Genomic DNA, 12,869 nt, shown 5'->3' with positions numbered 1-12,869 from the left:
TGCCGCCCTCCTGCGGCAGGGGCTCAGCCCACCCCCACCAGGACGGAGCAGCAGGAAGCTAAGGTCCTTGGGCTCGGGTTCCTGCAGGGGCAGCGAGCCCGACCAGGCGGGCAGAGACCTGCCATCCCGCGGTGGACACAGTGGCCCTCCTGCACAGTCGGCCCTCAGGACAAGGGCCAGTGCCCTCGGGCTGCGTGCCCCCAGCGGTGCTGTGGGTGCTGGCACAGTTGCTGTCCCCACAGGCTCAAGGGGTGGCCTGGCCATCACGGGACCTCACGGGCCTTCCTCCCTTCAGAGTGGGTGTGGGTGGGAGTGAGGGTGCCCCCCGGGGAGCCTGCCGGGCACCTGGTGGTAGTGGAGCACGGTGTCTGCATTCACGTCCTTCCCAGGGGCCACGCTGAGCCACAGTTTGCGCATGAAGTACACCTGGTAGGGGAGTGTCAGCGGGGCCCCTGGGCAGGGGCAGCAGTGAGCACCGGAGCCACTCCCGCTCGCCAGGCTCTGCGCCATGCCCACCCTCCCACGGCCGCCCACCCCTGCCCAGCTCGCTCTCCCGGACACCCCATGCCGTGTCGCACGGGGTTTGCTCCTGCCGCCTCCTCTGCTTGAAAGGCCCCCCTCCTGCCCCGGCCCCCGCGCCTCCTCCTCCCAGACCAGCGAGAAGCCACCCTCTCCAGAAAGGTTCCTGGGCCTCCCTGTGTGGTCAGGCCCCTGTCCAACCCCCACGCCCGCACCCTTCGTCTGTCCTGGGCCGCGGAGCTCCCAGGGCAGGGCCCTAACCACCCCCCACCCCCGGCCTGGCCAGCCCCATGACGTGAAGGTCATAAGGGGGGATACATGGACGGGCATGGACAGGCCGGAGGTGCCGGGGGAGCCTTCCGACCTGGCCATGGGCGGACAGGCCTCCTGCCCTTCCTCCCAGAGCAGCCCGCCTGCCCGCAGACCCACCTTCCTTCTGGGGCTTGCTTTTCTTCACCCAGTCAGACACCTGCCGCAGAGAGTCGAAGAAGAAGTCTCCCTCCTTCTGGCTGATGACCTGGGTGGGGGAGGAGGCAAAGGGGTGCACTTCACAGGGAAGGGGCTTGCTGGGAGGCCCCTCCTGGGGGCACGGCCACGGCGGGCTCTGTGAGTCCACCCCCACAGACCTCATAGCCCTTCAGATGCGGGGGGGGGGGGGGGGCGGGGGCCACCGGCCAGCACAGTGGGGCTGCCTCCCTTGCCCATATCCTCCTCCTCCCTCCGGGCAGCTGCCAGCAGTACCTTGTCTGCAATCTTGATGAAGAGACTGCAGCCCTCCCAGGAGGCCAGCTGCAGCCTGCTGGCCACGCCCGAACACACATCCCGCACCCGGGTGTGGGCGCCCACCTCCAGCATCTGGGGCAGAGGTGGCGTCTCAGCACAGGCTCAGCTCCCAGGGCCCTGCTGCTCCTCCCTGGGACAGGCTCAGCTCCCAGGGCCCTGCTGCTCCTCCCTGGGACAGGCTCAGCTCCCAGGGCCCCTCCTGCTGCTCCTCCCTGGGACAGGCTCAGCTTCCAGGGCGCCGCTGCTCCTCCCTAACATGGGCTGGACATACCCTGGCCTGAGAAGGGCAAGCCTTCCTTCTGCAAACGGGGAGATGGCAGGTGGTTTAGCGCACAGTCTGCTGTCTGCAGCCTTTGAACTCGCCTTGAGAGCCCAGCAGCCAGACTGTGGGCCTTTCCGTAGGGGCCTCTGCCCGCCTCAGGACTGCAAGCCCAGCCCCGGCCTCGCCTGCCCTCTCTCTTGCCTCCCGCGCCTCTGGGAGGCCGGCTTCGCACTCACTAGCAGCCCCTCCAGGGGGCGCCTCCCTGCACGGGCCCAGAGCACTCAGGGTGCAGCACTGTCCGTGGTGGCAGGGTGCCAGTGCCGTGGGGCGGACAGCTTCTGGGGGTCACCACTCCTCGGGTGACCAAGGCCGCTGCTCTGGGCGGGCTCACCTGGCTGGTGTGGTTGGGGAGGAAGACCTTGTGGCAGATGCGGGAGACGTTCTGCTCGGCTGCCTCCACCTCCACCTGGTGGGGGGGCTGCTTCCGGGGGCCCACCCTAGAGCAGGAGGGGCATACTGCACGGCGTCCTCTCACCCTGCCCAGCCAACTACCTACTCAGCCCTCCCAGCACAGACAAGACGTGCCCAGCGACCCTGCCCAGAGGGACCTGGGGGCCAGGGCCTCCCGCGGGCCGCTCTGAGGGCACCGTGGTCACGGCTCATGGTCACGGCTGCTCGCCTGGCCAGCCTCTCCCTAATCTCCCAGTGGGACTGCTCTGGGTGGGGGCGGCAGGGGTGGCCTCTGACCCGGGCAGGAAGGTGGTGGCTTGGGTATCCAGGTCACCCCAGGCCTCTGGGCAGTGCCCTCCATGCCCTGGACAGGCAGCTGTGGGGGCAGGGAGCCCGTGGCCAGGACTGAGTCTGCCCGCGGCCTCCCCCTTCCTCCCCAGTAGCTGGGGGCTGGGGCCCGCCTCCCGCCGACACCCACATCTGCACCGCTGGACTCCGGGCTGCCTGGGCGCTGGCAGGCGTACCTCAGGGCCCGCTGGACGCGGCGGCTGCAGTCCGGGGCCAGGAGCCGCGCCCTTCTGGTGTCCAGGAACTTCTGCACGTGGGGCAGCAGGGCCTTGCCGGGCGGGAAGAGGCCGGTGCAGAGCCACAGCAGCTGCCAGCCCCGCTCCTCGCTGTACCTGTGGCCACAGAGCCCTCAGTCTGCACCCTCCGGGACCAGCTGCCGGCTCCCATGGCCCCGCTGCCCTATGCCAAGAAGGCCTTCACACCCAGGCGCTGGCAGAGGTGCTACTGTGCCCATTTTGTGGAGGAGCGTGCTGAGGGTTAGAGGCCCAGGGTGGCATCCGGCAGGGCCGAGGCCCCTTGCTATGACCACCCCAGGAAGTCTGCAGGACAGACCAGGGTGCCAGCCCAGCCGTGGCTGCTTGGAGTGCCTGGCAGGGCGTGTGGCCGCTGTGAGCTGCCCCCTCCCCCTCTGAACAGCGGGCACAGCCTTTGGGAGCGGGTGAGGACGGAGGGCCTGGCATGGCCCGGCCGCAGACCTCTTGGTATTGTGCGTCAGCTGCTTCAGGATCTGACAGTAGACCTCGTCCTGCAGAGCGGCCTCCTGGAGGGCCCCCGCGAAGATCTGGTCGGTGAGCTCCAGCGAGGCCCAGGCCTGCCTGGACGGGTAGTCGCCCATGTACCTGAGGATGCGTGTGGCTGTCAGGGAGAATAGGCTGGCTGGTGGGCACCCTGCCCGAGCCCGCCCCACGGGGCTGCAGGCCGCCCCGCCCTGTGTGACCCAGCCCCTGGGGGGCCCGCGCAGCGGGGTGGTGCCGGGGAAGGATATCGATGAAGATCTGGCACGCGGCGTCCCGCAGCTCCGCGGTGGCATGGGTGCGCCGGAGCAGAGGCTGCCGCAGGGGCTCTGGGCTGTGAGCCCACAGGTGGCCCCGGGCCCGGGCCAGGGGGGCCATGGCTCTGCTGACCGTCTCCTTCTCCGGGGCCCTGGCAGGACAGAGCGGCGTGAGGCCTTCCTCCCCTCCTCGCCTTGCTCCCTGGGCCGCCCCTCCTGCCTGCTGCCTGGCGCGGGGGGGGGGGGGGGGGGGGGGGGGAGGGGGGGAGGGGGGAGCCCCGCCCCAGTGGGGTCCCACGGGGATGCCCACAGCACTCTGCCCCAGGCGGTGGTAGGAGCTCCGAGGGCCGCCTCCCAGCCTGGGAGACCAGGGACACCCCTGCCTCTGTGGCCCCCGCGGTCTCAGGGAGCCCTGGTGGCGGGGGGTGGCACCTGAAAAACGAGGAGGAGAACTCCTCCAGGGTGTGCAGCTTCTCGGGCGCCGGCTCCTCAGGTGCGGCTTCTGCAGGCGGCCTGGCCTGGGCTGCCAGCTTCCGCTTCTCTGGTGACATCGCCAGCAAGCTCTGCGGGGGGCACAGGCGCACAGGCGTGGGTGCCTCGGAGCCGCGCCCACAAGACCCGCCCTGGGCTCCGCCTGACCTGCTGTCTCCGGGCCTTGGGAGGGTGGGCCACGGAGCTGCTGGCACCACTGTGTGGCGGGGACCAGGACACCCTCCCGCCGCCACCTCCCTCAGGAGGGCGCCTCTCCTGGGGCCTCTCTCCTGCCGCCTGCCCTCACTCCCCAGCCACAGCCAAGAGGCCACAGCCGGGGCGCCCGGCGCTTTATACTCGCCATCAACCGGTCATTTGCCCAGTGCTCCTGGGGCGGGGCCCCTGTGTGCTCAGCCTGGTATTGCAGGCACGGGCGTGGGTGCCTACGGGTCCTGCCTCCCGGGGGCTGGCTCAGGGCGTGGGGGTGGAGGGGCTCTGAGGGCAGGGAGACTCAGGCCCCTGGGGTCGGGGTTTCAATGAGGCTGGGGCTGGGGCTGGGGCTGGGGCGGGGATGGGTTCGCTGACACACCCATGGGGGAGGGGTGGGAGGGTGCCCACTCATGGAGCCTCCGGTGAGTGCCAAGCACTGTCCCGGGCATGGCGCAGACGCGGCCAGCCTCACGGTCGCCCAGAGGGACGGCGGGCTGCAGAGCTGACCCGGTGCCCGGCGGCCCTGCCGCTGTGCGGGGAGGCAGGCCCCGAGCTAGGACCCGCTGGGCGGTGCGCATTAGACAGGTTACCAGCAGCTGTGCCGAGGGCTTGGTGAGCGTCGGGATGGCGTAGAGGCAGGCGGCGAGCACCAGCCCCGTCCTGCCAGTCCTGTCGTTCTGGCCCGGGACCCAGTCCTCAGCTGCCAGCGGCCCCTGGCTCTTGGTCAGGATCAGCAAATCCCCCTTCTTGAAGGGCAGGAGGGCGGCGTCGCCTGCGCTTCGGTCACACACAGAGGAGAAAGCCCCGCTGACCCATGGCTCTGTGGAGGCGGCTCTGGCTTTGCTGAGGTGAGGAAGCTGCGGCAGAGCTGAGAGCCAAGGCCGCTCTGACGGAACGGTGGTGGGACTCCCGGACCCTGGGCCTTGGAGGGCCCGACAGGCGGGCAGGGCTGGGGGCTCTGACCACGGCCCACTGGGAGACCTGCTCAGAGGCCTGACCTGGAGCCGTGGCCTGCAAGGCAAGGGGCGCGTGGACAAGGGGGGAGGCCCGCTGGCATCACCATGCCAGCCCAGATGCTGTGTGACCCTCATCTGTAGCGTGAGAGAGCAGTCCCCTTCCCTGGGGGTGGGGGGACGATTGGGGGCAGGTTCTCCCCTCCCCTCCCAGCGAGCCCCGCCTCCGGGCCGGGCAGCCACAGCCCCTCTGCTCTCCCAGGAGCTGCACGGATCCCCATCCTACGGCTGACCCTGCACAAGCTGCCTCCCTGCTCTGGCCGCTGGCCGCTGGCCTCTGGCTCCGTCTGTGGAATGGGCCAGCAGCCCGCTGGGCGGTGCTGGAGCTCAGGCTAATGGCCGTGTTCTCTGCGGGGAGCAGCCCTGCCAGGTGCCTCGGAGGGCGCAGTCACCGTGAACCCCTCATTCTGGGGAAGGCAGGGCTTTGCCCGAAGCTACCCCTCAGGGTCTCGTGGTCCTCTCTCCTCTCCGCTCCAGTCCCTGCGCCCGCCCCATGCCGCAGGGCTGCCCCCACCCGCACCTCGCCCAGGCACCTGTGGCCTTCTGGTCCTCCAGGGCCATGGCGAACACGGACCGCTCCTTCAGGCCCTCCAGGAACACGGCCACCAGCTCGGCGATGGCCACGCTGCTGGGCGACACGAACTCGTACTCCTCCTCGTGCAGCGTGGACAGCAGCAGCCTCTGCCCGCCCCGGGCCTCCCTGAGGGTGAGGACCCTGTGACCAGAGGCCTCCTCTGCCCTCCCCACCCAGCCCCGCAGCACCCCGAGTCACAGATGAGGACACAGAAGGGTTTGTCCGGGGCCACTGGCAGGGCCAGGGCTGGCCCAACCCCGGCACCTCTGTGTGGTGGACAAATGACGGTGAGAGCTCAGGGCCCCTAGGGCCCCAGAGGCAGCGGTGGTTTCAACCCCTGGCATGAGGGCTCAGCTCTGGGCAGGTCACGAGGCAGCCAGTGTGCAGATGCCCAGGGCACTGCAGGAGCCCAGCGGGAGCTGCGAGCCACATGCCTGTTTACTCGTGTGCAGGCCGGCAGTGCCGTGAGGACCTAGCACAGGGGGATGTGCCCAGCGTGGTCAGCCTCAGGAAATGGTGGTCAGTGTATGCCCTGTAGCCACTGTAACAATGACGATAGCTACGCCCCCCTGGGAGCTTCCATGAGGGGCTCTGCAGGCCCAGGCCGGCCGTCCCCAGAGGCGGAGGCCTTCTCAGGAGACAAGAGCCCTGGAGAGCGGGGCGGGGGCTGAGGCCCAGCTGGCCTGCAAGGCTGCCCTAGTGTTGCTCTGTGACCTGGCCCGCACCCAGCCCCCTCCCTCGACTGCTCGTCCAGATGGCCTGCACCTTCCGCGTGACGCGCCTGTAAGGAACGCACCCCAAGGTGCATGGTGGCCTGCCCTTCCCAGGAGGACGGGGGTGAGGAGCGGCTGAGGGCTGCTCAGCGGTCGGCGCTCTCTCTCTGTACACGGCAGTCTGCACCGCACCTGCACCCGCACTCGGCCAGCTCCCCGGGGCAGCGCCTCCCTCCCGCGGCCTCTCCCCAAGCCCCAAGGCCCGAACTCCGAGGAGCGGGCCTAAGCAGCCCTGGCACCCACCTGTTGGTGACCAGACTCATGATCTCCGGGAAGGAGAGCTCCAGGAGCGGCCGCTCCCGCTGGTCCAGGAAGAACAGCCCCTTCCAGTTCACAGCCAAGACCAGCTGAGTCCTGGGCAGCCGGGGACCTGGCCGGAGACGGGTGTGAAGCTCACTGGCCCTGAGCGGCATCCCCGCCTGCACCCCGCCGTCACCTGCCCGCACCCCACCCGCACCCCGCCCGCACCCTGCCGTCACCTGCCCGCACCCCACCCGCACCCCGCCCGCACCCTGCCGTCACCTGCCCGCACCCCGCCCGTACCCCGCCTGCACCCCGCCTGCACCCCACCGTCACCTGCCCGCACCCCACCCGCACCCTGCCCGCACCCTGCCGTCACCTGCCCGCACCCCGCCCGTACCCCGCCTGCACCCCGCCTGCACCCCACCGTCACCTGCCTGCACCCCCGCCGTCACCTGCCCGCACCCGGCCCACACCCCCGCCCGTGCCCTGCCGTCACCTGCCCGCACCTGAGAAGGTGGTGACTTCGAAGAGTCTGGAAAAGAGCAGCGGCCACTGCAGGCGGGCGGCGCCCACCACCTGCTCCTGCACCGCCTGCTTCTGGGTGTGCGGCACCTGCTCAGACACGGAGTCAGCACCATCACCCTAGGCTCCCTCACCCGGCACCCCCTCAGCAAACACGCGCTCGGTGGGGAGGCTGGGGCGGAGGCAGCCTCCGTTCACCGCCCTGGGGAGGACCCTCCACGGCTGGTTTGGAAAAAGGAGGCAGGCTTTCCTCCTCTTTAGCATCGGACAGACCAATGGACGGCTGCCTCTGGGAAGGCCGAGGGCCCTGCAGTGTCCGGGGGCTCCTGGCTGCGCGCTGCGCTCTGGCCAACGGGTGCCTCGAGGTGGGACCTGGCTCTGGGCAGGGCCTGTCTTGGAGTCCCCCTGTCCTCGGTGCCTGTCTTTCTCCTTCCGCATGTTTGGGGAGCAACTTCAGGGGTCTCCCCCTCAGCCCCTCCCGCTCTCTCCTGCTGTCCCCCACCCTCCCCTTTCCTCCGTCTCCACTGCTCTGTGTGCGCACTGAGCACTCTCTTTACTGTTTGTTGAATAAAATATTTCCCTTGTTCCTGCTTTAAAAAGTGGTCACACACGTTGGGACCATGAGGGGCGCCCACGGCGGAGGGCATGGCCACGGCCACACGCGCAGAGCGACACTCGCGGCCCCTCTTCCAGGATTTAACCTGATGAGGAAACCGAGTGAGTGGAGGTTGTATCTGCAAAGTGGTTCCCTCGTGTTTAACAGTGAAAAATGGGAAATGACCTTAACACTCACCAATAGGCATCAGAAAAGTGAGTTATAAGGCATTAGTGCACGCCATGCGGCCACTGGAATGAACCTGAAGTCCCGGGACAGGCTGCGCGGCCAGGCGAGGAGGCAGGTGGAGATGTCATAGAATATGAGCTTTCTATTTTAAAAGGCGTATTTCTCGCTCATCATATTCACATCTCAGTTGTGCATGTCGATAAAGGAGTCTGGGAGGATGGGATGTGTATCACAATGTTAAGCATGATCACCTCATGATGGTTTCACTTTTCTCTCCTACTTGTCTGTATTTTCTGATTTATTGGGTAATGTACTCTTTAAGTGTTTAATGAAAAAAAATCGGTGACACTACATTCACTTTGGAAAAAAGGGGTGAGGGGAAATTTCCCAATTCTGTACCCTCCCCCTAACTTCCCTTCCTAAGTTTCGAATCCACTACTTACTCATGGTCCCTGAGGTTCCGTGGCCTTTGGCCCCGCCCTCTCCCTGAGCCCGGAAGAGCCCACGCCTCTCGCAGACGCATCCACTCAGGCCAAGGAGCAGCATCCACACCCAGGAGGGCCCTGCCCCCAATGCCTGTCTGAGGAATGCGCGTGCCTGGCACAGCCCACAGCCAGGCCTCCTGCTGCAGGACTCGCCAGCGCCTTCCACTGCCCCCCATGGGCAGGACAGAGCAATAGCATTTCCCAAACCAGAGGCACCCAGGGCCCTGCCACCACCCACCTCAGGCTGCCTTCGAGGGCAGCACGAGACGGTGTCATCTGCAATGCCCTTCTCTGAACTTGGGTGGCTCCGGCCATGGGAGCCCCTGGGTGGGGCGGGCCTCCCTCCCTGTGTCAGGCTGTCGGCCCATGTGCCAGGGAGGGTGGGGGTGGGAGGATTAATGCAGGCCCCAAGCACCCAGGGCCCAGGGAGCCGGAAAGACTGGGCCAGGGCAGAGCCGGGCGGGGCCCTTCTGTGCCCGAAGGCCGGGCCCTGACAGACGCTGTGGTCGAGACCAGTGGGATGAGCCATCCAGACCCACGCTGCCAACTCAAAAGGAGGCGGCGCGTGGGCTGGGCCTTTGACCAGCGCTGACGGAAAGGGCCTGGGTAGACCTGAGGCCCCAGAGCTGTGCCCAGAGCTTCAAGTTCAAGTTCCTGTGCCCAGAGGGTGGGCCTCCCCCAGCCCCACCCCCAAGGGAGAGCCAGGCCCGCAGGCTGACCTGGGCAAGGGCGGCGGTGACGAGGCCAGCCCACTGCTCCGGGGGCTTGGTCCGGTACAGCTTGGGGGGCACGCAACTGGGCAGCAGTCCCTGCACGGCCTCCCTCCCCACGGAGGCGCCGAGCTGCACGTAGCAGTGCCGGGCCAGCAGCTCCACCAGCTCTTCCTCCTGCAGCCAGACAGACGTGCCGGTGAGGGGCAAGCTGTAACCCCAACCCCCAGCAGCGATGGCCAGCACTCAGGCCGACCTGGAGCAGGAGCAGCTGCCAGGCCTGACCCTCCTCTGGACAGAACTTGCCCTTTCCCACCCAGCGGTGCATTCACCCTGTGCCCTCGAGGGCTAGGGGGCTCCTCTCCAGCCCTCAGGGAGCCCCGAGGGTGGAGGCCTGGGCGGAACCCTGACATCACTGCGGGGGTGCATGCGGGCCAGGCCTGTACCCTGTCTCACCCAGGCCTCCCGGGTCACAGGTGGCCAGGGCCACCCTGAGGGGCTTCTGCAAGCACTTAGGGGGTGGGTCTGCGAGACCCAGACTCAGTCCTGTCTCCAGTGCCCTTGGGGGCTAGTCACCCTGCTCTCCTGCAGCTGTTGCCCTCAGGGCCTGGCCAGCCCTGGCTCCCTGCCCACTGCACCATCCTCCCTGACGGCTGGAGGGGTGACCGCACAGGGGCTCCGTCCCTCCGCCCTCCAGCGCACCCTCCTTCCCTCGATGCTCCGGGCCTACGAAGCTCGGGCCACCTCTGCTCTCCTGGACGAGGGCCTGAGAGCCCAGGCCATGCTGCTCGAGGAGGCACGGGGCTCTCAACCAGGGCCGAGACCAAGCCATGACCTCGAAGCCGGCCCTGCCACCCCACCAACAGCTGCCCTGAGCGAGGCCTGGGCTGATGGGGGCTTCCCTGCCAGCTGCTGGGAAGAGGCGCCAGCACACCCTGGTGCGAGGGAAGAGGACATGGAGGCTGGCGGGAGCGCCCTGAAGCCAGGCCGCCAGCAGCCCCGGGGACTGCCAGCCCCAGCCCTGGGGGAGCCCCTCACCCTCTCAAAGCTGTACTCGCCGGACCAGACCCCGTGGAGGACTTGGCGGTAGATGAGCTCGGTGCTGACGGCATCCTCCTGGGGGTCGTGCCAGGGGCTGAAGAACTCCTTCCGGAAGTAGAGGCGCCAGGGCGACTGGCGCTCGCTCTCACCCCTCTCCCGCGCCAGCTGCTCGCACTGGCCAATGGCGTCCATCACATGGTCGCGCCCACTACCCAGGGACCAGAACTGAGGCCAGACGGGCATGGGGTCAGGGCGCTGTGCACAGGCACCAGGGGATGCCTGCTCTCAGCCACCCACTGTGGGCTCCAGGGGACCCTGGGGACCCTCCACACCGGATCTGGCTCGCCTGTCACTCCCTTACTCCTCCCACTGGCCCCCAGGGGAGGCAGGGCTGGTGCCGCCCCCGCCGCTGCCATGACAAGGGTGGTGCCCTGAACTCGCTGGTTGGCATGAGGGAGGCCAAGACTGGGCATTTGGGTGGTTGAGGATGTGGGTCCGGTGGGACTGGCCGTGTGTGTGAGTGTGTGCATATAAGAGTGTAACTGCTGCATGGGCGTTGTCCCCACAGTGAGGGTGGGTGGGACGTGTGGGTGCCTGGGGTTGGTTATGTGGGGCCGCTCAGGTGAGGGCTGGCAAGACGTGCGGGGGGCACTGGGCCGAGGGCTGCCATGGGCCGCCCCGGGTGGAGCAGGGGGTATGGGCAGGAGGATGGGTGCCTGGCGATGAAGCATCTTTGTGAGTGAGTGAGTATGTGTAGGCATGTGTGTGTGAGAGAATGTGTGCATGCATGTATGTGTGTGAGTGTGCATTGTGCATGTGTGAGAGAGTGTATATGCGTGTGTAAGAGAGTATATACGTGTGTGTGAGTGCGTGTGCATGCATGTGTGTGAGTGAGAGTGTGCATGTGTGTGAGAGTGTGCATGTGTGTGCGAGAGTGTGTATGTGTGTGAGAGTGTGCATGCATGTGTGTGAGAGTATATGTATGTGTGTGTGAGTGTGCATGTGTGTGAGAGAGTGTGTATGCATGTGTGTGAGAGAGTGTATATGTATGTGTGTGAGTGTACATGTTTGTGAGAGTGCATGCATATGTATGTGAGAGAGTGTGCATGGTGCATGTGAGAAAGTGTGCATGCATGTGTGTGAGAGAGTGTATGTGTGAATGTGCATGTGTGTGGATGTGTGTGAGAGTGTGTGTGAGTGCATCTGTGTGTGCATGTATGTGTGTGAGTGTGCATGTGTGTGAGAGTGTGTACGTGTGTGTGTGAGAGTGTATGCATGTGTGTGTGTGAGTGACATGGTGCATGTGTGTGAGAGTATATGTGTGTGAGAGTATATATGTGTGTGTGAGAGAGTGTGTGCATGCCTGTGTGTGTGAAAGTGTATATGTGAGTGAGAGTGTGCATGCATGTGTGTGAGTGAGTGTGCATGCATGTGTGTGTGAGAGAGTGTGCATGCATGTGTGTGTGAGAGAGTGTGCATGGTGCATATGAGAGAATGTGTATGCATGTGTGAGAGATAGTGTATATATGTGTGTGTGTGAGAGAGTGTGCATGTGTGTGTGAGAGAGAGTTTGTGTGTGTGTATGTGTATGTGTGAGAGTTTGTGCATGCATGTGTGTGAGTGTATATGTGTGTGAGTGTGCATGCATGTATATGTGTGAGAGAGTATGTATGTGTGTATGTGAGAGAGTATTTATGTGTATATATTAGTATTTGTATAAGAATGTGTGTTAGAGTGTGTGTGAGAAAGTGTGTATGTGTGTGTGAGAGAGTATGTATGTGTGTGTGAGTCTGTGCATGCATGTGTGTACAAATGAGTGTGCATGTGTGAGAGTGTGTATGCATGTGTGTGCAAGTGAGTGCGCATGTGGGTGAGACTGTGCATGCATGTGTGTGAACGAGTATGCTTGTATGTGTGCGTGAGGGAGTGTGTGCATGCATGTGTGTGAGTGTGCATTCATGTGTGTTAGTGTGTGTGCTTGCATGTGTGCGAGAGAGTGTGCACTGTGTGTAAGAGTGAGTGTGCATGACAGAGTGGGTGTATGTGTATATCTGTGAGTGGATATGTGTAAGTGTATGAAAGAATGTGTGCATGTGAGTGTTTCTGTGTGCGTATGTGTGTATAAGTGTGTATGTGTGAGTATATAAGTGTATGTGTGTGAGTGTGTGCATATAAGAGTGTATGTGCATTTGGGTGTGAGTATAAGAATGTGTGTGTGCGTGTGCATGTGTGTGTGTGCATGTGTGACTGACTGCATATCTGTGAATGTGTGAGTGTGTAAGTGTGTGTACCTCTGTCTTGGCCACTGGGAGGAAGAGCAGTGGCCGGGCTGTGTGGCTCATGGGCTGAGCTGGCCTGGGAGGCGGGTGGAGGATGGAGGGGCTGCCCAGTACCTTGTCGTACACGGCGACCTGGAGGGAAAAGCCCAGGTGGTCACGGAGGCCCTGCTGGCGGGCGATGTGCAGGCAGACTTCCTTCGAGGTCGAGGCCGAGTCCACTGTGACGGTCAGGCTCTGCCCCGTCGCCAGGACGACGTGCACCGGGATGTGCTTCTTGGACTTGACAGCCTGGGGGAAGGCGAGGCAGCCCCTGGGCTCCAGGGCCGCGCTGCTGCCTGCGGAGCTCCTGCGCCCTGGCCCGCTCCCTTCTCGCCCCAGAGCTCTGGCCAGCAGAGGTGGCTGCGGCCCGAT

The 12,869-nt window shown here is 65.2% G+C and overlaps 1 protein-coding gene across 1 annotated transcript in view; it reads right to left on the bottom strand.

The window, feature by feature from the left end:
- Positions 1–290: 290 nt before the first annotated feature.
- MYO7B (myosin VIIB) overlaps positions 291–12,869 on the bottom strand; it is a 95,563-nt gene continuing 82,984 nt past the window's right edge. Inside the window, 15 exon segments of the mRNA XM_070423189.1 lie at positions 291–452; positions 949–1,036; positions 1,261–1,374; positions 1,956–2,061; positions 2,539–2,694; positions 3,058–3,211; positions 3,348–3,505; positions 3,786–3,916; positions 4,625–4,806; positions 5,581–5,747; positions 6,638–6,764; positions 7,144–7,249; positions 9,148–9,315; positions 10,177–10,404; positions 12,573–12,746. Coding sequence (XP_070279290.1) covers positions 292–452; positions 949–1,036; positions 1,261–1,374; positions 1,956–2,061; positions 2,539–2,694; positions 3,058–3,211; positions 3,348–3,505; positions 3,786–3,916; positions 4,625–4,806; positions 5,581–5,747; positions 6,638–6,764; positions 7,144–7,249; positions 9,148–9,315; positions 10,177–10,404; positions 12,573–12,746 — 2,220 coding nt within the window. The 3' untranslated portion in view covers position 291.

This window comes from Myotis yumanensis, unplaced genomic scaffold (genome assembly GCF_028538775.1).
Source record: "Myotis yumanensis isolate MYYU_CA2020_CCGP unplaced genomic scaffold, mMyoYum1.0.hap1 SCAF_8, whole genome shotgun sequence".
Taxonomy (NCBI): Eukaryota; Metazoa; Chordata; class Mammalia; order Chiroptera; family Vespertilionidae; genus Myotis; species Myotis yumanensis.
This window is presented reverse-complemented; position numbering and strand designations above follow the sequence as displayed.